We start from the raw sequence: 25,709 nt of genomic DNA, 5'->3' as shown, positions 1-25,709 counted from the left end.
ATGCCGGCGCCTCCTCCCTCCCTCCTCCCGGCTTCTCTCTGTCCTGCCTAGAGGAGGAAGGGGGCTGGGCTTTGTTGGTGCCAGCAGCAGCAGCGCTCAAGCGGCTGCCATTTTAAGCAGCTCCTCTCCGGAGCCCTTTCGCAAGCCGCTCATCTTCCTGCCCCCGCTGCCAGCCCCTGCAAGACACAGGTACGCAGCCACTGGGGCTCATGGTGCTCTTGCATCATCCCCCCCCGAAAATATAGTCTGGCCCCTCACAAGGTTTGAGGGACAGTGGACCAGCCCCCTGTTGAAAAAGTTTGCTTACTCCTGATGTAGACCATTACACTGAACTGAGAATTTATAAATATTATAAACATTGAATCAGCACTCACTCAGTGTTTTTCAGTGTATTCTCATCAAATGCATTAAACTTCTTAGGGGGTGCAGGGTGGGATATGGGATCTTCTTTCCCTAAGTCCAAGGTTTAAACATCCCAAGAAAATCATATCTAGGACTTCTTGAAGTCTTATGTTTTCTTCTTTTTAAAATGTTTATTTCCCCCTCCTTTTGGTTGTAAGTACCATTTATATTTGAAAGCTAGACAGAATTTATAAACACCTTGCTTCTGTTTGCTGATCCAAACAATTCCCTTGCTGCTTCTGATTTATATTTAGAAAATCTTGAACACCCTTCAGTCAAGTGCCCTTAATACTTCTTTCATTTTTGAAATATTGCTTGGATTCAGGAAGGAAGCCTAATAGAACATGGACTGAATGAATCTTATAACTTCTTTATGATTTATTTAGCCACGGCCAAAGAGACACTGCACAGATCCTTTTGCTGAGAGGAGCCAAATATTTGCCAGACAAAAATGGGGTCACACCACTTGATCTCTGTGTACAGGTACAAATTTGCTTCAGGTTTACATATCTTGCTTAAAACTACTGTTAAGTGCCATTGTAACCTTTTCCTGTTAGTTGGAGGGTGGTGTTGGAGGGTAGTGTTGTAAGTGGCTGTTGTTTCCTGTTTCTGTGCAACGGTAAAAATTATGTCTCTTCTCTGCTTTCCCCTTTGCCCAAGCAGAATGTGTAGGTTTCTGATGCAAGAGGAGCGTATTCAGTGTACCACAGGGAGATGCATGACTTGCCCTCCATGTATTAGTTTGGGTCTGGAAACATGGAAAGAGGATTCATGAGTCACTTGTGCATCGTGTGTCAGTTCCACATCCTAATATACAAAGCCCTAATTAGATTATATGCCTCCAGTTAGAGGCTTCTGTGTTCTGTGCAGTGCCTGTGATATTACTGAATCTAAGCAGATGTTAAATTCTTATGAAGTAACTCTTAGAACTCAAATCTGAACGCCGGGAGTAATTGTGTGCAGAGTTCTGCCTTGAATGATATTTCATCTAATCCTAGTCAATGAAATAAATGATTACATGGAAATTAGGTCCCCCCCACCAATGCTGAATTCAGCCATTAATGTATTCATTAAAAAATGCCACACTGGAGTTTTAAGTCCAACATTTTATATTAATTAAGCTTTTTATTATTTTAAGGCATTTATACTGCTTTACATATACACAGTATCCAAAGTGGTGTACAGTCGTACCTTGGAAGTCGGAACAGAATCCGTTCCAGAAGTCCGTTCGACTTCCAAAACATTTGGAAATCAAAGCATGGCCTGCAAAATTAGTTCACAAACCGGAACAGTCACTTCTGGGTTTGTGGCATTCGGGAGCCAAAACGTTCTAGAACTAAGCTGTTTGAAAACCAAGGTACGACTTTATAGCACAATTAAGAAGTAGCATAATCAATAAAATCATGTAAAATCTTAGGACAATCGCAATAGTAATCACAATAAAACAAAATCTTCAGTATCCTCTAGTTGGCAAATGCCTGGATCAACAAGCATGTTTTTAGCATGTGTAGAAAACATAGACATCACCTGCCGTATCTCCTTAGGAAGGCTGCTCCACATTTTCTTGGTGTTCTGGAGATGAATTTCTAAGGGTTGTGGTATCACCAAGAGGGCCACACCTGCTTATCTCAGTGCACAAGCAGGTCTATAAGTAAGGTGTGTTTTCTTTGGGGAGCCAAGTTGTTTAGTTTTCACAATAGAAAGTTCTATAAGGTCCAGATTCAAAGCCAGTTTACACAGTAATTTGGAGTAGAAGTTCTTTATGTGGTAGGAAACAAGCACAAATTGTGCTAATGGGTCCTTGCCTCCTCTTCTCACCCTAAAATACATTATTTGATCTGAGCCTCTATATTCTCTCACACAAATGGACTTCCCTAACTTAAGAGTTGAAAAGGGAAGCTTCAATATTGAGATATGAGTTAGAACACTTGCCCTTATTTTTCACTGCTATTGGTTTTTTTAACTGATCTTGCTTCCTAGTAGCATACCCCTTTAAAATTGTATCGATGTTTGTGTTTCATTTAATACTCAATGTATTTCAGTTACGCCATTTCCTGAAGGATATGATTTCAATTATTGCTTAAATAAAAATCCTCTCTTTTTCAGGGTGGCTATGGAGAGACTTGTGAAATCCTGATACAGCACCATCCTAGACTTTTCCAAACAATTATTCAAATGACACAGAATGAAGAACTTAGAGAAAACATGGTGAATTCAGTTATCTTCTGATGTTTAGTCTCCAACCCAATGTGTTAATCAGCTAGGTTTTGCAAATTACAGCAGTTTTTTTTTATTAAAAAAAAGTTTTATTGGTTTTTAAACAAATACAAAAACAAGAACCATTAACTACTTATCCAGCATTCCATCTAATGGTGTTTGCTGTATCCATTGACTTTAGACATAAGCTTACAGATTCAGTGTTCAAACATATTACTTATCTTAACCTATCCACCAGGAAGATTGAGCAGTTGGTATAACAAGGTCTTGATTTTGGTCATTAACATAGTTAAAGAAAGAGGTCCACATTTCTTGGAAGGTGTCTCTTTTTGTTATGCGTTTAATTGCCCTCGTGTGTCTGGTGAGATGCTCAAACATTGCTGCATCCCATATAATACTTTAAAAACTATAGCGGTTTGGTGTTAGCCCTACTTGTGTTAGAAATTATTGGTTGACATTGGTTGGTAGGTTTAACATTTTAAATTACTGTCTGGTGTGATCAAAAATTTTGTGACTGTTCCCCCTCCCTCCTGTATCTAGTTACGGCAAGTCCTAGAACACTTGTCTCAGCAGAATGAAAACCAGTACCTTAAAATTTTGACTAGTCTTGCTGAGGTGGCTACAACAAATGGTCACAAACTACTCAGGTAAGTTGGGCCCTCACCACAAATAATTTATTCTCTTAGGTTTCCTCTGTGTGTGTGTGTGTGTGTGGTTATTCTCCTGCGATGGAATATTTTAACTCCCACCAAAGCACATTTACTTAAACATAGGTTGAAAGGTGCTGACTAACTTGCTTAACCTTCTTAAGTCTTTCCTGCTGTCAGCCAGAAGAAACAAAGCAGGCCTGCCAAATGTGCAACTACATTGGTGGTATTTGTGTACGTGGATACGTAAGACGTACCGTTTCTGCCTGTGTCACTCCCCCTGCCCCATGGTCATTTGGAAAGGGAAAATAGTATGGCAATTGATTGGGTGGCCTGCTCCCATGACCTAAATTCCCTGTTTATAAAATGCGGAGTTGAGGGAACAAAACAAGACGTCTAAACAATTGATAGGCTGAAGAGCAGAACTGTGGTGCTTTGCCAGTGGAGAATTGATGGGTCTGTGGCTGTAGCTACTTTGAAGATTTTGATTTGGGTCATAAGGAAGTCTCTCCGTTATATTGAAGCATTTCGTGGCTTGTGCTTTCCAGCTTGTCAAGTAATTACGAAGCTCAAATGAAGAGCCTGCTGAGAATCGTGAGGATATTTTGTCATGTCTTTCGACTTGGGCCATCCACTCCTAATAATGGAAATGACATGGGGTACAATGGAAATAAAACTCCAAGAAGCCAAGTGTTCAAGGTCAGAAAAGTAGTTGACGTTATTAGGAAGATAGACCTTAAAGAGATGAATTTCACAAAGCATGCATTCATTAATCAGGCATCTCATGAGGAGGACGTAAGTTTATTGATACCCATTTTAAGTTGGGACCACTTGCTTTTTCTTTATAATCAATGCTTAACTTAACTGATTGCCATATATTTCAAAATGTTTCTCATTTTATTTCCCTCGAGATCATCCTGTGTAGCATGAAACAGAGTGTCCTAAAAATTGCATATCCCAGTCCTAATTGTATAAACATCATTGCTTCTGCTGAAGTGTGATCGATATGATAGCCATAGCTGTCAACTTACAGATTTGAAAATAAGGGACCAGCGACCTTGAAAATAAGGGATCAGCAGCCAAAATAAGGGATTTTGCTTACCTGGCTCCTCACGGTGCACCCCTGAGGGGGAAAAGGGAGAGACGGACACGCGGCAGCTCGTGTGCACTCTCTCGCGCGCGGCGGAGGACCCCAAGCCGCTGCTTCCCTCCCGAGCCGGGCGAGCTTGAAACCCGGGAAAATTAAGGGACATCATGAATAAGGGACAGCAGCGGGACACGGCGCTGGGATAAGGGAGTTTCCCGCCAAATAAGGGACAGTTGACAGCTATGATGATAGCCTTACTTTAGGAAACACTTGGAATTTTGTGTGCTTGATTTTTCTGAAAACCCCTCATGTTGTGTTTATAGAGAGACTGAACAAGTGGGTCTACTGAGGTCGAGACCTTGTTGCTAAACTGTAGACCTTTTTAGTTATGGATCTCTTTTTCCTCTTTTCATAAAATCTAAGGTCATTTTCTTGCACATGTATGAGTGGAAGGAGAGCTGCCTCTGAGAAATGTGTGGGTACCACAACCACATGGACAATCTTTATCACAAGAGTTTTCTTACTCAAAAGGCTTCAAATACTGTCCCCATATTTGCTATGGTGGAAATCAATCCTCTTTTTGCCCTTTTCCCTGTTACATTTAGTGACACATAAGATACAAGTATGGCAACTGCAATATTTCTTCATACAACCATTAATATGGATATAATTATAGGCCTCCAAAACCTGTTGCCAAATTTGTCTTTCGGGACTACACAGTTTTTGAGCACACTCAAAACATATGAACTGCTATGTTAGTTAGTACTTCATAGGAATAAGCTTATCATTGGGTCAGCAAGACTCACGGGTAGCAGATTATCTTGTCTGCGAGTTTAAAATCTTAGGGGGGAAAGAGAAAAAACCAGCAAGGGAGGGAGAAAGTAAATGTAAAAGGCAAAAATAACTTTCTCCTAGAAACACAAATGGATAGGAATTTGATAAAAAATCTTCTTTTTACATAAAAAATTAGAATTTTGTTTAGGAGTGAATACCTAAGAAATCTGAAGTATAAAATAAGGCATGCTTATTGGAAGCTTACATTTCCCTCTAAATCTTTAAAGTAACGTTTCTGATTTTTGCTCTGGCATTCTTTCTGCAAAACCCTATTCACAGAAAAAGGGAAATATTTAAAGTGGTAGGAGTTTGTCTTGATCGCTTCTTACCTTGTGCTACCTTTAAGTTCTGGTCTGTGGTCTATTCAAAGCTATGACTGGATTCTGGTTGTCATTTGGTGCACGGTGTGGTGTTCATAAAACCAGCATAACCCATAATGAAGGCTTGATTTATACCTTTGGGGATCTCTGTAGCCCTTCTATCTGCTTAGCAATAGTCTGCGTACTAACTATTAGCAACAATATGAAATGATTTTTTTTGGCAAAACCATAATGTCAGCATGGCTTTTAATCAAATTGACTATTTTCCTTTGCAGATGCTCCATAGAGATTGAGGATATGGGAGAAAACTTGTTTCATTTTTTAAAAAATATAGCTTTACTAGAATCCTAATAGCTTCCCTATAGTAATCTGCAAATACGTCTATTGGTCTGCTTTAAATTCAGTTTCTCTTGTGCTTTGCAGCCTCTGGAATTACTCTGGCACTCATTAGATGAATGGTTAGCTCTAATATCTGCAGAGCTGATGAAAAACAAAAGAGACTCTGCCAATATCACTTCTATTTTACTGAAGCAAAAGGGACCAGATCAACAAGATGGTGCTCCTACACATATATTTGATGTTGCCGCATCAGAGAAGAGCACAGCATTACCTATGGACATGGGGGACCCTAAAATGTATGAAGTCGGCAGTACGCAAGAAGCTTATGCAGATTGCCAGGATGTTATTTCCGTGACAGCAAACCGGCTGAGTGCTGTCATTCAAGCATTTTATATGTGTTGCTCCTGTCAGATGCCTCAAGGGTAAGAAGCCTCAGACATGCACACCTTTTCTTTGACACATTCCAGATCCATAGTGCTTTCTTTCTTTCTTTAAAAAAGGCTGAAATGTCAGCTGTAAACCTGAGGTTAGAAAAGGGATGGGAAGCCATGTTCTAGATTTTGTTGGACTCCAGTCCTGGCTAGCAAGGCTGGTGTTCAGGGATTATTGTATTTATAGTCTAACAACATCTGGAAGGTCATAGCTTTCTCTTTCTTGGGGTACAATAGGCCTTCATGAAGCTTTCAGCAATCATGGTGTAGCAATAAGTCATTTTGTGCAGGTTCTAGTAGCTTCCTGCGGCTTCCTACAATTCCTAACAATTCCTAACAATTCCTAACAATTCCTACCATCCACCACAGCTTTCCAGATTCTAATTCTCCCCAAATTGGCTGAACTTCATTAAAGTTTTTCATTACACTGGACTACAGTTTTTCCAGCACAGGCACGAGACAGGACCTTTACAGAAGGTGTTGTTTAAGCTGAAACATTTGTTCCGGCTTTTTATTTGAGAAGAGAAGAAGGCACCCTCAATAAAAAGCTGGCAGTCTAGCAAGTAACAACCCTCTTTTATGGACAGCAGGTATCTTTGACAAAAGGGGTCATTGGATAACTTAAATTATAAATTGGCTTGTGTAAACTGTTACTGTTACAACAAAGAAAATGATAGTTACATAAATTAGCCTTTCTCATGTAGGACCGATCTAGACCAATTATGAGGCTAAGGAAATGCAGGCCTGACTGCATAGGAATGTGTTAGTGATTTTTCACTTTCAGTGCCTCAGGGAAAAGTATGTATCTTCCCATCTTTTCATGTATTGTGGAAAGCTGAGCAGGTATCCTTTCTGTTATCTATATCACTGGAATACAAGGTCAGGGAAAACATGTTCTGCATATCTGCTTTGTAGATGTTAGGATTCCTGTACTTCCAGGGCCCAAATTAGAACCGTCCATGTATGTTCAGTCGAATGTGATGCCAGCAGAATTCTAGAATATTGTTGGAAATAAAAACTAGCGCTCAATGCTTTTTTGTTTCATTTTTTTTAAACACCTTTCAGGGTTCAAACAATTGGCTGGGGTGGATGGGAAGCATTTTTAAATTTTAGTGGTTTAGTGAAGGAGAGTCACTAAACCACTACAATTTCTGGTCCAAATGTCTGAAGCCATAGTAACTGGAGGCTACAGGAGACATTTGCACATTGTTTTGTCTCCAAAGAACTCAGTGTGATTTATGTGGTGTTGGTTCCCATTGCATGCTCACTATAATCCTGTGTTACTGTATTAAAGTTTGAGACTCTGTCTTGTTCAGGGTCTGATGCTTGTTAAAATTATATCTTTTGTTAGATTGCTGCAGGGGGTTGAGGCCCCCCCACTATAAAAACAGCTTCTCTAATCTGAAATGAGTGATTTTAAGAAAGCTGCTCCAGACTAAATTGTTTGGATTGCCTCCTGGAAAAGATAATGCTGTGATGGGTTGTTGTCTTTAGATTTGGATACTTTGTTAATCTGATTTTTTAAATTGCAGAATGACATCTCCTCGCTTCATAGAGTTTGTCTGCAAACACGACAATGTTCTTAAATGCTTTGTAAACCGGTATGTCACCAGAAATTAACATTTTCATGAATATTTCCTATGAGATTAAAAACTTCAGTCTAATGGACTGAGTTTGTGGAACTTGGTGTGTTGTATAAAACACCATGCTTCATATTCCAGTACTACTCCATACATTCGTCTGCTGTTCTGAATGCTATAGTTCACCATAGGGTAGCACTGAATGTGAGAGTTATCATTTTCGTAATATGTTCACTACCATTAGATCTCTTATCACATTTGTTATATATTCAGGACGAAACGGAAGTCAACCACTTCCGTCTATTTCTCTGCTATTATTTCATTTGTGAGGACTTACTCTTTTGGAATCACAGGAGTGATATTTGCACACCCTCCGTAATGTGTGCATGTTTAAGAGGAATAAAAATTTCTTCAAAACTGGGCATGTTTCTTAATCTTAATATTTTTTTCCAGAAATCCCAAAATTATTTTTGATCACTTCCACTTTCTTCTTGAGTGTCCTGAACTCATGTCCAGATTCATGCACATCATAAAAGCACAAGTGAGTGTTGAAAACATATTTAATGTGTAATACAATCTGTGGCTTAATTTCTAAAACATATATATTAAAGGTACATATTTCAGTTTGCAAAAAACCATGTGGGTTAGAAGCCAGAAATGAAGCTAAATTTATAAATATGCTATTCACCTTCATTTAGGTTTATTGGTACATCTAATCCACTGATTGCAAAATTGATGACTGATACAATAGTTTAATTTTATTATTTACATCTTGTTGAGAGAGAGAGAGAGACTATTCCCATTTCACACCTCTGGGAGACTGAGCCATATTGACTTGCTGAAAAGCTAGCCATATCTATATTCTGAAGTAAATTTAATTTTTAAACCATATATACTTCAATTCAAATGAACAAAATTCTTTACGGTCCTGTCTTTCATTATAATGTTGTGTGAAAGAAAGCATTATAAGTTACATGTTTTTCCCAGATGAGGAACCTTGGTTGAGAGAGGAAGACTTGTTATTCAGTGAGTTACCCTGACCTGAGATTTTAATTGAATTAGATTCAGTGTACTGCATGCCTATGGGAGCTTTGAGCATCAGCCTGCTATACCACTAGGAAAATACCTTTGTAAACTGAGGAAGTTTTCAAAAGTATCTTTGGCCTATTGCTATCCCTAGTTGTTAAGAGAATCAGTCAAAAATTCCACTGGACTAACACAAAGAAAGGCTCTTCTGGATCCTGGCCTATTACTCGGTTTAACCCTTTAATTCCTTCCTATTTCATGATACATCTGACACACTTGATCTTGTGTGTGTGCTTTTCCTCCACTTAGCCCTTTAAAGATCGCTGTGAATGGTTTTATGAGCACTTGCATTCAGGGCAGCCAGACTCGGACATGGTTCATAGGCCAGTGAATGAAAATGATATTCTGCTGGTCCACAGAGGTAAGGAATTTCACTCGAGCCATCCTCTCTATTCAAAACCCTTCTGTGCAGACAAAAGTAAAGGAATTAATTGGTTTTCATATTTAGATTCTATTTTTAGGAGCAGCTGCGAAGTTGTATCTAAAGCAAATTGTGCAAAGCTGAAACAGGGAATTGCTGTCCGTTTCCATGGCGAAGAAGGCATGGTGAGTGTAATTGTATATAATGTGTAAAAGCATCGTTTTTATGAGATGCATTTTAAAATAGGATAGCAGTTCTGAAACTCTCATAGCAAGTCTAAGCTAAGTAGGGGGGGAAACCTACCTGGGCCTGTTTGCTCACTGATGGATATGCCAGGCTCTGATGTAGATAGATCAAGACAGGAAAATGTCTGAAAGCAAAGACCTTGCAGAGTAAATGCTTATCAGAAGAATAGTGTATCACTTTTAGGGCCTTTGCTGTTGGTTGTGAACAGCACAATTGTTCGTGATAGTAGTTTGCAGACCCTTGCGAGTATTGATTCACCATTTTCTATACCAGGCACCCCCAAACTCGGCCCTCCAGATGTCTTGGGACTACAATTCCCATCATCCCTGACCACTGGTCCTGTTAGCTATGGATGATGGGAATTGTAGTCCCAAAACAGCTGGAGGGCCGAGTTTGGGGGTGCCTGTCCTATACCAAGACATACAGAAATGTGCTGGGCAGGATAACACAGTGTAAAAATTTGAGCCATGTTTCTTAAGAAGGATCACAAGACCTGATGGGCTTTTTTTCTCTTAAAAAAATACATTATATGAATTGATATTTTTAACAGAAAAGTATAGGCCAGAAAAAATAGGACAGAAAAAAGAATATAGGACAGAAAAAATAGGACAGAAAAACGAATATACAAAACTCTATCTGAAGTATTTCACCTTGTGTTTTGCACCCAGGGTCAAGGCGTGGTACGTGAGTGGTTTGATATCTTATCCAATGAGATAGTTAACCCAGATTATGGCCTTTTTACTCAATCAGCTGATGGTAGGTTGGAATCTCCTTTCTCTTACAATAGCTCGAAGCTAATCATGAACAGCAAACCAAGACTGTGCCAGAAATAATCTAAAACTCTCAGAATTTTACATTTGGCTCTCAAAAAGTGTAAGTATGAGCCTTTTAAAAGAGTTCACTTCCTAATGTATAAAGGAGAGGGTTTTGAGATTAAACATTCATCCGTGCTAGATTTATATTTTTTAATTTTTACATGTATTCAATTATATTCCTTACTTTTTTTCTTTAAACCGCAGCCCACCACGGTTTCCCAAAAATTGCTGCTTCAACACCCTACAGTTTTAAGGTCAAATTGCCAACCTTCAGCCAAAAGCTCCATTTGGCTTATTGATCAATTTCCTGGACTATGTGTTCTCGGTCTGAAGGTGGAACAGATAGTTTTGTGTAATACCTAATAAAATAATTGTGACACTAGGATCGTTTTTGTGAAAATGGAGATGTAGGAGAAGGAATAATACGTTGGCAACAAGCAAACATTGGGTGATGTCCAACAAAGTTGTTCCATTAATGTGAGGGCTTCTGGCTAAGCAATGAAATGTCCTCTTCCTATATTTCCCCACAGTCTGTTCTGGGGTTCCCAAAATCCTCCAGTGCTAATTTGCAGAGCACATGTTGGGAGCAGATAGGGAGGAAAAGTTCTGTTGCACAAATGAAAATCATTGTACTAACATTGGATACTGCCGATTGTTTTTAATAAAAGGTATCTTCAGAGTGAAATTAAATTTACAGTAGTACCTTGGAAGTCGAACGGAATCCGTTCTGGAAGTGTTCGAAAACCAAAGCGTGGCTTCTGATTGGCTGCAGGAAGCTCCTGCGGCCAATCGGAAGCCACGGAAGCCCCAGCGGACATTCGGCTTCCAAAAGAATGTCTGGAAACTGGAAAACTTACTTCTGGGTTTTGATTGTTTGCGAGCCAAAATATTTGAGAACTAGGCTGTTTGAAAACCAAGGTATGACTGTATAATAGAAATTAAGTTTATATTTCTCAAATTTATTTTATTTAATTTTTAATTGCATTTTTTTAAAAAAGTGGAATTTTGCAGGCCACATTTTCTTTTGTACTGATGCTGAATTACAGAAAACAAATCAAATGTTAGTGTTTTAGACAGTCTGAAAGCCTGTAAGTGAAACCTAATACTTACATTTTTTTGACAATAGGAACCACTTTCCAGCCAAATAGCAACTCTTCTGTAAATCCTGATCACTTGAACTACTTCAGATTTGCTGGACAGATCTTGGGCTTAGCACTGAATCACAGACAGCTGGTCAACATTTACTTCACAAGGTCATTCTACAAGCATATTCTTGGTATGGTTCCAGCAGTCTTGAATCTTCTCGTGATGCGCAGTGTATCATGCAGTCTGGCTAAAGAGATGTCTTGCACTGTATTTAAATTTCATTCTTACCCCATTCCTGAGCTCAGCAAGAGTTAGGTTGTTATAAAGACCCTCCTGTACTAATAGGGATGCTGTGGACCTGAGCAGCAATTTGCAACGGAACTTTTTTTTTTTTTTTTTAAATGAAAACATGCTTCATGTCTGCCCCCGTCCTCCTTTTAGATTTGTTTTGGCTTTTTAATTTAACTTGCTAAACTATTGGGTCAAATTCACACCTGTTGGAATGAATGGGAAAATCAGAGCAGCTGCTAAATTAACAGTTTACTAGAAAACATTTGTTTATGGATTATATGGCTGTTATATATCTGCTATCCCTGCTGTCCTGCACTGTTTCAGTGTGTCTGTAGATGGCAGTGCTTTACCACAAATAAAACAGAACACAGCAAAAACCATTCCTGAACTAGCAGGCATGAAGGGATTTTTCTTTGCGTTTTTCCAAGGCATTCCTGTAAACTACCAAGACGTGGCATCTATTGATCCAGAGTATGGCAAGAACTTGCAGTGGATTCTAGATAATGACATCAGTGACTTGGGGCTGGAGCTGACCTTTTCTGTTGAGACGGATGTGTTTGGAGCAATGGAGGAAGTGCCTTTGAAACCAGGGGGTGCAAGTATAATTGTCACACAGGAAAACAAAGTGAGTAAGATATTTGCATTTGATGCCTCTTGACCCTTTCTAGCTGAGACCTGTGGCAGCAGGCTGGTTTTCCATGAAGTAATGTGCCCTGAGTAAAACAGTACCTATTACTGAGATTGTCCTCCTGTCCTATTTTGACCTCTCCAGAAGACTGAAGCAAAGCGACATTGGAGGCACAGGTACACAGTATGATCTGAATTTCTTGAAGCAAGCCCACTGGATGAGCCTGTAGCAGCTTGTTCAGAAACATTTCTATACCACTTGCCACATTCATTAAAATCATCATCTGAAACTCACATGCCACAGATACAATCAGAAAATATAGGACAACTGAAGGGAATCATTGGGGGAAGTCTGAGTAAAGAGAGATGTTTTTAACAAATATCAGAAGAACCCTGTGGTTTAGTTAGGGACTCTTCATGTCCTTAATGTGAATTAAGAACCTCTGAGCATGCACAGAGTATCTCTACTTCACTACTGAGTAACCATACCCAATGCACTCAATCGCTCAGAAGCAAGTCCTATTGAGTTCATGGGACTTACTCCCAGGCAAAAGGGCACCATGTTTTCTGCCTAAATATCCTTCTCAGGAAGATTTCTGTGCGTGGATATCCATTTTGGTTTTACATTTCCATGCTGAATCTTTTTAGAATACCCACCTGCCATGTTAGCCAACGGCCACTTGGTGTCACTTGGTTGTGTTTTTGGCGCTTTGGATGCTTTCATAATGCAGGACGCTAATTTCTGTTGAAACAAAAGAGAGTTTTGTGCAGGTAATACCTGTTTGTGCTATCCTGTGCCTTGATCTTTTTAACATTTTATGGTAGCCAAGTAGACTACTATTCCCCACATTGTGCATGAAGATGAATATTCCAGTCGTTGAAGAGTTAACGTTGTAGAGTACCTGGGGAAAAAGGCAAATATTGTCCTTGCTTCCAGTATTTATAAGACTGCATGTTTGTGAGGAAGGGTGAATGTGATGCATCAAACTACCACTACGAGCCGCTGCCCGTGATGTCTATGCTCTACCTCCACTGTCAGAAGTAGTCTGCTTCTGAATATTGGTTGCTGAGCATCATAGGTGTGTAGAGTGCTGTCGCGCTCAGGTCTTGCTTGCTCACTTCCCAAAGGCATCTGGTTGGCCTCTGTGAGAACAGGATGCTGGACGAGTGGGGCTATGGACTTGGCTTCTGTTCTTAACAACTGGACTTCAGTGTTGCCCTTAAATTCTAAGGGTGGAATCAGGGGCGGAGGAAGGGGGTGCGGTGGGTGCGGTTCGCCCCAGGTGTCACCACTGAGGGGGGTGACAAAATGCCAGGCGGCACTCACTGCGGCGCCTGCAGCGAGCCTGAGCCTTGTGTCTCTCCTGGGAGAGACGTGGTGGCTTGGGCGTGCTCAGGCTCTGCGCTGCCAAAACTGTTTGCCCGCTGCCTCCCCCCCAGCTATAGGGCGGCTGAGTGGGAGGAGGCAGGCAGATACTGGAGGCCCTGCAGTGTGCCCTACCCCTATGGGTCCCTGGCGCCTGAGTGGCTTCCTCCGCCACTGCACAGAATCCAGTGAACTTCTTCTCTTACTGCAAGGATTTCCACTTGGGCAGTGGGACAGTGTCTCCCCACATGCAGTCGGTGCCCTGTGCCCTCCTCAGATCTGCTCTGGAGCGTTGGGGGAGCCTCTTGAACAGATTTAGGGAATGTGTGGGTAGGGGAAAGGATGTAAATTCCTTTGTGCAAGTGGAAATTCTTGCTGGGACAGAATGCGTCTGTTGGATACCAACCTTAGGGTCTGTATAGTTGTTGGGACCTGTTAGTAATGTGACTCTCAGCACTGAAAGACTTCTGGAAATGGCCTTTATATATCCCTACAAACATCCCTTCCTGTTGAGGGAAGTTTTTAATGTTTGATGTTTTATTCTGTTTTTAATCTGTTGGGAGCCGCCCAGAGTGGCTGGGGAAACCCAGCCGGATGTGTGAGGTATAAATAATAGATTATTATTATTATTATTATTAATCTCACTGCAGATTTGAAGATTCATATCTTGCTGTTCCACATGGGTGGTGGCCTCCAGTAATAACTTTAGTGCTGTTTGGATCTGTGGTCGCTGACTATGGTGGTTGTAGGCACACCAGATTTGTATAATGTTCAGTCTGAACACAGTAAAATCCTAAGCACGCCATTTGCATTTTAGCAGTAGGAACCTCTGTACAATTTTTTGTCTCATGCTCTTTTGTAATTAGCTATTGGACCAAGCTACTGGGGGTTGTTGCTATGTCACTGCCTGATAAAGACATCGGTAGTTACATTCACAATACTTGAGAAAGCTTAAATTGCAATGACTTGTAAAACTGCAACACGAGGAAGAGAGGTGTTACGTGCATTATGCAGCAGTAGCAGAATAGATGAGGAATACTTGTCTCTGTTTCAGTATTTGCTTTCCCCTGAAGAACCTGCCTCATATATAGGTCAGATGCAGCAAAAACACAGCATTAAGTTTGGCATGGACCCCCATAGCTTTAGTTCAGCACTTTTGGCTCTGTCTTTATCCTGCCTCGTGATTCTTTTCCTTTGGAACTTATTTTGGGCATGGTAAAAAGGAGTAAAATATTTTAAAAGTATAAGCCAGAATTGTATGACTTTAGGGATTTTCATATCTTTTCAAATTAGGTCCTACATACCTTCAAATAGCTTGCCTCAGCACCTGTTAAGCTGTTCAAATATTTTTTCAAAAGTGTTCGCATTTTTAACAGGTTTGAAATACAGATGTTCTTAAAATGTGAACATCCTGTTGATTATAGAACTGGGCCTCTGGGGATCTCCACAAATGTTCAGAACATGGTATACTTTTATGACAAAACAGATAGTGGTTGAGTCTTACAAAAATGCAAATAGGTATATGTGAGCTTGCATGTACAGTACATGCACCTTTGAGCTGCCAATGCATTTATCTGGGTCTATGGATAAATGTTACATCTTACTAGAATTTTGTATGCCTTTCCTGCTGTATGTGATTAATTGGTTTGTTTGGGGGTAGGCGGGGTTGGAAGATAATTTGGCTCATCTGAAGAATAGGGTAGAAAATATGCTGCTCAAAAAAAGGAGAGAGTAATATTTGGGGTTCCATGCAGGTGTTTGTGCGGATAAATCCTTTCATGAGTTGATAGGGGAAAGGGTGAACCAATTATATGAGTGCAACTTGCCTAAATTCACATTCAGAAGATGGGCACAGAACCCTGAGACTGGTGACTGGGCCTCCAGGGCCATATAACACTGTTCCTTAAGGATATTCACTGGTTCCCAGTATGTTTCCGAGAACAATTCAAAGTGTTGGTGCTGATCTTTAAAGCCCTAAATAGCCTTGCCCCAGAATGCCTGAAGAATGTCTCCACGCCCATCGCTCAGCCCGGACACTGAGGTCCACCTCTGAGGGTCTTCTGGCAGTTCTCTCACTGCGAGAAGTGTAGTTACAGGCATTGCTTTTTCTCTTAAAAAAATGTTTAGAGGTACTCTCATTTTGACTCAAGAAAATCACCATTTTATACTGTAGTTCAAATCGGGAAAAGTAAATAAAGTAAATGGACAAAAGTACAGAGATTCACAAAATGTTTAGGGGCATGCGTACCACTGCGTACCCCCAGAAAAAAAGCACTGGTTACAGGGATCCAGGCAGAGGACCTTCTCGGCAGTAGTGCCCACCCTGTAGAACACCCTCCCATCAGATGTCAAGGAGATAAAGAACTACACAACTTTTAGAAGACATCTGAAGGCAGCCCTGTATTGGGAAGTTTTTGATGTTTGACGTTTTATTACGTTTCATATGTGCTGTAAGCTGCTCAGTGGCTTGGGAAACCCAGCCAGATGGGCCGAGTATAGATAATAAAATTAATAATAATAATAATAATAATAATAATAATAATAATAATAATAATTCTGTACTATCTGTACAATGGAATTATTTCTGAAAAGGCCAGCTTACACAGCTCTCTCCGTTATGCTTTGGTTGCCTATTCCTTCCATCTCCTCTGTTGGAGCTTGGGCAGTAAGCTCTTTTAATGCAGCTGCCTTTTAAAGCTTACGCTGCTTTGTAAGTTTCCCATACATTGCTCTTATTATTACAGTGCCGTCAGAGTTACTGTGCTTTGTTTGTGACAAGCGTAAATGTTCATGAGGGCACAGTAAACCTCCTCAAATTGATATAGTTCTGCTTGCTTCAAATCAAGTGCTTTCCAGGTTTATTAACAACAAAGACCCTTATAGAAGAAAGGGAAGAACCACCGGTTCGTTAGGCACTGGGGGCCAATCTGCCCACATCAAGCTAGGCTTGAGTGCTGGATTTCTGACTGGCCACTGAGAAACTTTCTGCTCTAAGACCCATCAAGCACTGGTGAGAGGTTTGAGCAGAGGGGAAGAGAGAATTGGGAAGTGTACAAACAGAACTTGGTAGAAAACAGTGCGAAAAACTATTTACTGGCGTCTGTGCAAGTGAAGCTCTACACATGTGCAGAGAGAGAAGTATAATAGAACCATAAGTATGCTAACAATCATAGGTATGCAATACACTCACCAACGTTTTTCCCTTCAGTATTCTGATAATTGTATCATAACTGCTATGTACAGTGGTACCTTGGTTTAAGAACAGCTTAGTTTATGAACAACTTGGATTAAGAATGCTGCAAACCTGGAAGTAGGTGTTTTGGGGTTTGTGAACTTTGCCTTGGAAGCAGAATATGTTCCACTTCCTGTTGAGTGTAAATTGAGTCCCCCGCTGCTATGGGAAAGCACGCCTTGGTTTAAGAACGCTTTGGTTTTAGAATGGACTTCCGGAACGGATTAAGTTTGTAAACCAAGGTACCACTGTAGTTCATTCTAATTGTTTCTAAATAAAATTCTAAGCAATATATATATATAACTATATAAAGTTATCAATTATGTACACAGATGAAATCCGCAAAATATAAAAGCAAAAAAACTAAATTGCATCTTGAAAGTCTTCAAATAAAAAAGGTTTTAGCAGTCATCTAAAACAGTATAATAAATATTACTGTCTAAATAGTTGCGAACCATGTTGTTAAATAAGTTAATGTTTTAATTCCAAAAAAGTTATAATTCCAAAGAAGTCTGTAAATACATGTCAAATAAATGGGCTTCACAAGACTTTGTCCCCCAGTATTTAACGGCCCTCCTTGGAAACCTTGTACCAAGCACATTCTTAATTTTCCCCTCTAACTTTTATGCCTTTCTAGATTACAGATTGACCAGAACTGGTTTCAGATGAGCGAATAAAGCACTGAAATTCTGGTCAAATTGGATTTGATTTGTATGTGTCACATAACTATATACCTTTTTCAGGCAGAATACGTTCAACTTGTTACTGAACTTCGAATGACAAGAGCCATTCAGCCTCAAATAAATGCATTTCTCCAAGGCTTCCATATGTTCATTCCACCTTCTCTGATACAGTTATTTGATGAATATGAACTGGTAAGTAAAATGGTCCATCTAAGTCGTGTCAGATAGAATTCAGTGTGATAGAGCAGCCATAATGTCTGTAATTGGATGGTATTGAAGCTATCTGGTTTCAGGATTGCATCCAGCCGCGTCGCTCAGCAAGGCTTCTGTTAGCAGAATGGGGAAGAGAGCAGTTTTAATCTATTTCCCTCTGCTCGTGCACTGCAAAGTCCCCAACCCCCTCACCTGTTAATGCAGGGGGCTGGCATCAGCTGACTGACCATTGAAGAAAAACATGGCTCAGCTTTTCACTTAATTTTGTTGGAGATGGGTACAGTGTTTTATGCAACTCGGTTTTTCTTTAAACCCTCAAGATCTGGTTTAGTTCACGTGACTCTGAACTTCTGTATCCATTAACGGAAACATTTATTTGTTTGCAGTGCCCCCTATTTTGGATCATAGTAACAATATTTGAAATAGTATTGGAGCTCTTTTTTAAGAAAACAGCTTAAAATTGTATCAGATTAACACCAGCTGTTTTCAGATTAAAATTGCCTGGCAAATTCACCATTTTGGTTTGGTTATCTTCTTTTTTTTGAAGGAACTGCTGCTTTCAGGCATGCCGGAAATTGATGTCAGTGACTGGATCAAAAATACAGAATATACAAGTGGTTATGAAAGAGATGACACTGTTATTCAGGTAAGATCTCCATGAACTGGATAGGGGCAATTAGAGAACAATTGTGCATTTCAGAGACTAACTTCTGGGTTAAAATAGTATTGTGAGAATGATGCCTAACTGAGTTATTTGAATCAAGCAGTTATTAATTTCCATAACTTAAAACATCAAATGTATTAGCATGTCCATCTTTTGGCTAGTGTACAGTTGAAAAAGAAACCAGCTTAGATTTTTTTAATATGTTTTCTTCATCTAGTGGTTTTGGGAAGTTGTAGAAGAACTGAGTCAGGAGGAGCGAGTATTGTTGTTGCAGTTCGTCACTGGGAGGTGAGTACCCTTTTATAACATTTACTGGTAACATTTCAGATAATCATTCATTGAAGGTACTTTATAATACACAGAGTTGTGTCATATAATTCATTTAGTCATATCTACTCAATGGCATATTGATTGTCAGGTCTGAAATGTCCACCATCTTACTTATATGCCAACATCATGGCTGATTAATCCTTGGTCAAGTGGTTGAAAATTTTCTGCCATCAACTTTTGTAATCCCCATGGATTAATTCTGCATCATATGCTTCTCTCTTTTTTGGAGTTATTACCAATCCTGTTTCAACAAAACCAGGTTTTAGTTTTAGTATTCTGGCAACTGAATAAATGTGCTTTGGGGCCTCTTCCCTGAGGAACAACCAAATATTTGGTTGATAACATGCTTTTCACATAGCACTGAAATCCTCACCATGTCTGCTCAGACATAACTCCTATTTACTTTAATGAGGCTTATGCCCAGGTAAGTAATATTAGCGTTGCAGCCTGTGTTACCTGCTCTTGTAGCAGTAAGAAAGGCCTTAAGAAACTTGTGAAATTTTTTCTAGATTTTGTGGCTGAAGTTGTTTCACTGCTGTTAATGGGGAAAACTGTTCTTTCAGTCTTTCCTCTTCTTGGTTTCTCTCCAACCCATAAAGCTCCATTTTTACTAATCCATATAACTCCTCTTCCTTTGGTTCAGTGGTCCATTTGCTAGCATGAAATCAAGCTTTACATTGTTGTTGTTATTATTACACAAGTTTAGACTTCCGGGGTGGCGCCATCGGTAATGGCGGACTCCCTCTGAACTGGAGGGACCAGCTCCGCATGAAACGGGTCTTTTCCGCTACGGCGAAGCGGGGACCCTTCGCGAAATCACAGGCGGATGAAGCCTGTGACCATGGGACTCGGCGGGCACCCTTAGCGCCCCCCCAACCCGCAAAGGAACCCACTAACGGGCTCCGAAGTGAAGAGGGGGAAGTGGCGCGGTGCTGTGAGTCAATTGCTTTTTCTGCGGAGTGAAGCCGCATAGCCGTTGCCGGAGAGCGCTGCCTTTTTCCTGGGACAATTTGGCATCTAAAATAACCACCCGTGAGTACTGGAACATTGAACATTTGGACTTTAAATAAGAACTGGCGAAATAGAAAGGAATTTGGACTTTAAAATTTACCTTAATTTGGTACTGAAATGGTAAGGTCTAAACAGGAAGTCAGCCTTCCGTTTCCTTGTAGCCAGAATAAAGCAAAGACAACATAAACTAGAGCTTTAAAAATCACTTTCAAAGGATTGGTTTTCATCATTTAAAATCGCTGAACCCCCCTTCGGCAGCAGGAGAAGAAGGGGGATCTTTTTTGGGCTGTTTAAACCTGCAGAAGTGAGTTTAAAGCAAAGTAATTTTCCACCGTCCTGATCCTGGAGCGGGGTGTCAGAATTGACGTTTGAAGCTCATTGACCAGAAACAAATGTCTTTGACAGATAGTTAAAAGAAGAGAAACATAGTGATTCCATTGTTTCCTTTCGCATTTTAAAAAGAACAAATATGGACAAAATACCTTAAAAAAGAAACTTTGTTGCTATTGTTTTTAAAAGAAAGAACAATCAGAAGATTTCCCCCTAGAGGGGGACTGTGAAATTGTAACTAATTCCTGGGAGCTTGCAGCTGCCACAGATTACAACTGTGGGAAAGGATTTGTGACCTTGCAGGACAATGTCTTCAGAAGCACTGTTGGGTGCTCTCTGCAAAATAAATGCCCTATTGGATCAGTTAAGCCAGAAGACGGATTTGATGACTAATGCGGCCAGAACCTTTGAACAGGTAGTGGGAAATTATATGGAGCCCACCCAGGAGCTAAAACAGGAGTGTGCCATGACGGAACAGCTGAGAGAAGAGGATGCTGCTGAATCTTGGGCGCCAGAGACGGAGGGAGCGGCGGCCCAGCAGGAACATAAATTTTTGGATTTGACAAATGAACTTGGAAAAAACCAGACTTGGAAAGATAAAGTTTGGTTTGGTTTGGAAATGGGGGGTTGGACAGACGCCCCCTATACAGGGAGATTTGGACTTTTCGAGTCTGGCAATGGGCCGTCAGATGTTTGGAGCTGTGGGGGCTCTCAATTTTGGAGGGAATCTGAAACATGTTTTTAAATACCACATGGAGTCTAGTCTGGACTATGGAAAAGAGGCTGATTTGCTGAAAAGGGTCAAAAATATTACCAAGCTGGAGTTCCCACGAATGAAAGGAAAATATGAAGAAGAGCTGCGGAAGGGACATGGGAGAGACTTGAGGGCCTCGGATATAAGATTACCAGGTTAATGTGCTAGATTAATAGGATAAAAAGGACTGACAAAACCCGGGACCAGGAGGAAGGGATGCTGGATGAAGATTGGATTGTTTATTTCTTTTTTTTTATTATCATTAGGATTGTTCTATAAAATTGATGAATGCTAGAAAAATGTTGAAATGAAATTACTTGGCTCTTGTAAAAATGTCTAAAGAATTTGGTAAGAATGTTATGGTTAGGAGAAGTTGGTAAAAATAAGATTTAAGTTTTAAACTTTAAGGTTTTCTATAAGATAAGATGAAAATAGATTAAGGTAATGTAATGACAGAATACTTTGAATTATGGAAAGGATTTGCTGCGATTATTATTAATCAGGATACAAGAAAAGGGAGGAGGAGGAGGAGGTCAAAGAAAGAAGGTATTGAAAGGGGAGAATTTGAGAATGATGGTTTTATTTTTTCTTTTTCTTTTTCTGTCTTGTCTTTTTTTTGTGTAATTAAAAAAAAAAAATTTCCCCAATAAATATCATTTAAAAAAATATATATATTATTACACAAGTTTATTCACATTTGATGGAAAAGACTACAACTGACTAAAGAGGCCAACCAGGTTTTAGCAGAGTGAGAAATCACTGGACCTTGGAGCTGCTGAATGTGAAATAACTATTAGGGTTGCTAGGTGATATTGGAATGCATTATTACATTTCTCATTTCTGGTCTCCTCCTCTCCTGTTGCTTTATTAAGGAGCAACTATGAGAGGGCCCATTTAAGATCACTTAATGCAACTTCCTTTCTGTGGAATATAGCAGCAGGGGGCTGTAATTTTGTAGGTTGTTGTTGTTTGCAGTTTTGTTGAGTGAGGGAAAAGGGTTAACCTCCCTTTCTTGCGATAGCCCTGGTTCTTATATACTTACACCCACCCCATGTAGAGTCTATTGGTGAAATCATGTATTTCACATACTGTCTTCTTGGGTCCTTGGTCTAATATAATTGCTTATAAAAAGCTATTTTTAAAACATGTTCTTTTGTTATGCATTTGGTATCTGAAATGTGTTAGGCATCTGTTTTCATTTAAGACAACAGGACCAAGAGATCAAAAAGGGGATTGTCATATTTCATGTTTCAAACATGAAATGTAGATCTGATTAATGTTGAGCAAGCTTTCTGTGAGGTCATTAATAAATTGACTGTTTATAAAGCATATTTATAAATCTACTTATGAACAGTGAGTTATGACTTCATTATTGATGAGGACTGAAGTAGCTTCCACTACGGTGAATTTGTCTGTGAAGAGGTTTGGTTTATTTTCAGTATAAGCAAAATCACATTTGTAAATCCTGTGTTTCGTGTGTGACAAATCTTTCTTGATGTTTGTCAAGCCTGTCTTCCTGTAACCCATTTAAATTGCCTTCTAAAAGCTGTGTATGTGCGTGTTTAACTATGAATTGTGTCCAGATCTGCTATTAGCTGCTTGGCTCTCTCTGTTCAGCATCTGGATCGTAAGTTTATCCTAAAACCTGAGTAAACGTTTAGTGCCACTTGACAGAGCAATCAAATTTCCTTTTGCAGCCAGAAATCATCAAATTAATTTTATTGATCTATGATAAAGCAATGATACGAATTATTTTGCAGAAGTGTCCTAAGCATATCTTGTGCTTCTTTCTTTTAATTTTTGTTACATCATGCGTAATAAGAGTTTAATTCTACTGTGGATATAATCGTATCGGGGGATGCATTTGACTTTAGTGTTTAGAAAGCTGCTCTGTTTCGTATGCATTCTGGCATAAGTTTGCTTCCTCCCTATAAATGTCAGCAGAAGATATCCAGTAGCCTTTGGTTATTTAATGCTCTTTGGGATTTTATTAGTACCAACTAATTGCCTAGTTGCAATGGTATTGTGGTTTTTTTCTTCAATATGGTGCTACAAACTCAAGTTTCCTTTTGCATAGCTACGTGTTAACAGTTGGTGCATTTAGTTATGAAGTGGAATTTTACAAAAAAAACAACACTTGATCAGTGACAGGTGAAAGAAACTGTTGTCTGTGTACCTGGCCAGGTGATTTGGCTTATGGTTTCATTCTCTCAGGCCCTCTGCCTGTTGCAACCCATCTATTAAACAACAGAAAAATCAAAACATAAGCTAATCTATATATATAGTTGCAAATTTAGACTGTCTTTCAGAAGGGGAAAAACCTTCTCTTGGGTTTACTCTGAGCTATGCTGAGTCATCGGGATTGTCTGGGCTCAGTAAACTGTGTGTGGATTGGCCCCTCAAACCAACCAGTGATGTGTTGAAAAGAATGACAGCTTATGTACAATTTAAAACTAAAACAAGTGTCTCTGGATGAATTAGAATTGCAGATGGTTGTCTTACCAGCACTGTGGTTTGTAGCATGCCTAATTATTACCCTGGTTGGTTTTTTTAAAGAAATAGTTTTACAGTGGGGAAGGGTTAGGGTTGGAGATGTGGGGCATGGAACAAAAGACCCATGGCTTAGTTTCCATAGACCATCCTCTAACAATGCCCTGCTGTTTGTATATGGCTTCTAATGTATGAAATAAGAAGCTGATAGACTATTGAACTTCTACTACTAGGTCACGATGCAATCCGGTGTGGGATGCTGCTGCTGCACCACCACCACCGTGCAAATATGTGGTAAAAAAATTAAGAAAAGGGCACCCAAATGCTTGTTTGCATTAAAAGTGAAATGCTTAAGGATTATTATAATAGACCATTGCCTAATAATGCCCCCCCCACCCAAGTGTTGGGACTCTTTCAGCATCTGTATAGCCAGCAGAGAAAAAAGAAGAAGAATAGCTTTTGGAAGGTAACTGCTTCTAGACAAAAATAGCATTAAAAGTTTGAAACAAGCAAGGCTTGCAGAACTGGGGTTGAAGAATCTTTGTCATAGTAGAAAGATTTTATTGGGTTATGCTGTAGAACAGGAATTGGAAAACTTTCCCCCTTCCATGTCAGGGCCCATATTCTCTTGAGCATATTCTGTCAAGGGCTGAAATTGGCAGTGGGATGTCTTCTACCTCTTTCTTTTATTGCTCCATCCCTTTCTTTCACTTGAGGTTCCCCCTATTTGCTTGAAATTTAGTGAGGACCACAGGTTCCCTGGGCCTGTCTTAGAAAGTGTAAGGAGGTGTTTTAGAAAAGAAGCAAATCTCTCTCTCTCTCTCTCTCTCTCTCTCTCTCTCTCTCACACACACACACACACACACCTCTTCAGCTCCTTATCATATTTCAGCATCATTCAGAACAGATAAACTTGCGGAATATATTTTTGCTGGCACTTCTCAAGAGAAGGAATGCTTGAATATGTTACTGTTTTAGAATGAATATATTATGTGGTGAATTGGAGCTGTTTATTGGGAAGGCTGTGGAGGTTATTTAAAGTGCCTGAAATAAAGGTTCAGATAAGAGAGACTTTTATCCCAATTAGGAATGCATACACACATCCATATCCGTAAAGGGATGCCAGAATGATGATGAAGCTGTAAAACCTTTTTCAAAGTGAACATCTTCCAAATGGGGATTAAACACGGCACATATGGCAACCAACTTTTTCTCAGATGCAACGTAAGCCAGGAAGGAATTGAAAAAGCAAATTCATGTGGATCATCTTTTTAAAAAACCTCATGGTTGGAAGCAAGAAACCAGACAGATAGGAAATAAAAGCTTTTTATGACAACAGGTATAAAAGGGAGTACCGAAGGAAAATGAGGAGATTGTAGGAAAGCACAGATGATGCTTGGCTTCATTCTTTACTAAAAAAAGATACTTGTAGTGTATCCACAACTGAATTGTTGCTTTCTGGTAGTATAACTAAAAGGGTAATCAAACAGGCAAAACAGGAAGTTCTGGGGCTAAATCATGTTCAGTTTGGAACTAAACTAAACCTTGCTGTATTGTTTTATTTCAGGTTTTATGTGAGTGTTTTCAAACATTTCATTTTGCTGCTGTGTTGGATTGTATGTGTGTTGCCCTGGGCTCCCTTTGGGAGGATGGAAGGACCACAAACATAACAAATAAATGTTGGTTGTGCTGTGGGTTCTCATCCTGTCATTCTGTGCATATGGGACAGTGATGAAAAATAATCCTATGTTTTATCTGTGAGCCAACATTTGAAAAAGTGGCACAGACATGTATTTAAATAAATACAAAACCCTTTGTGATGTGTCAATTAAGGTAACATCTCTAGGAGCCCTGGGCTCCTAGAGTGAATAATGTAAAAATACTGTAATTAAAAGCATCTATGAGATGCATCTGTAAAACTAAATATACAAAAGCAATACCAGCTGCTGAAATTCCAACTCTTCAAGCGTTCAGATATGAAACCGTTGCTGAACTTAACTAAAATAAGTCATAGGAGGAGAAAACTGCAGGATGCCTAATGCAACATTTTTCTTAAAAGAAGACTTTGTTGATGATTAGGGGTGAAATATTTCTAAATATTTCTTGTGAGGAAAACAAATACCCAGTTTTTATGTTTAATTCTGTATGTTCCTAAATGCATCTATGAGGTGAAAATGAAATCCATTTTAAGTCCTGCCTTGTGAACTCTCTTGCAAAGTCTATTGCTTTGCTGCGTTTTTTAAAAGCAAGCTCATGTTAACATTTAG

At 39.6% G+C, this 25,709-nt stretch overlaps 1 protein-coding gene across 3 annotated transcripts in view; it reads left to right on the top strand.

Annotated features, from left to right (window-relative positions):
• Positions 1-25,709, top strand: part of HACE1 (HECT domain and ankyrin repeat containing E3 ubiquitin protein ligase 1) — a 36,919-nt gene that overhangs the window by 8,478 nt on the left and 2,732 nt on the right. Inside the window, exons 8-22 of one of the 3 annotated variants that reach the window (XM_080998802.1) lie at positions 789-885; positions 2,509-2,610; positions 3,160-3,266; positions 3,815-4,061; positions 5,931-6,268; positions 7,810-7,878; positions 8,311-8,398; positions 9,193-9,304; positions 9,392-9,489; positions 10,219-10,306; positions 11,492-11,641; positions 12,171-12,367; positions 17,711-17,842; positions 18,411-18,509; positions 18,745-18,815. In XM_080998802.1, coding sequence (XP_080854928.1) covers positions 789-885; positions 2,509-2,610; positions 3,160-3,266; positions 3,815-4,061; positions 5,931-6,268; positions 7,810-7,878; positions 8,311-8,398; positions 9,193-9,304; positions 9,392-9,489; positions 10,219-10,306; positions 11,492-11,641; positions 12,171-12,367; positions 17,711-17,842; positions 18,411-18,509; positions 18,745-18,815 — 1,995 coding nt within the window. Of the gene's footprint in view, positions 1-788; positions 886-2,508; positions 2,611-3,159; positions 3,267-3,814; positions 4,062-5,930; positions 6,269-7,809; positions 7,879-8,310; positions 8,399-9,192; positions 9,490-10,218; positions 10,307-11,491; positions 11,642-12,170; positions 12,368-17,710; positions 17,843-18,410; positions 18,510-18,744; positions 18,816-25,709 lie in introns of all 3 variants that reach the window. The other 2 variants (XM_080998803.1, XM_080998801.1) reach the window with 2 other exon arrangements.

Source organism: Podarcis pityusensis (assembly GCF_964106645.2).
Source record: "Podarcis pityusensis genome assembly, chromosome: 3".
Taxonomy (NCBI): domain Eukaryota; kingdom Metazoa; phylum Chordata; class Lepidosauria; order Squamata; family Lacertidae; genus Podarcis; species Podarcis pityusensis.
The sequence above is the reverse complement of the archived record's forward strand: the minus strand, read 5'-3'. Positions and strand labels throughout refer to the sequence as shown.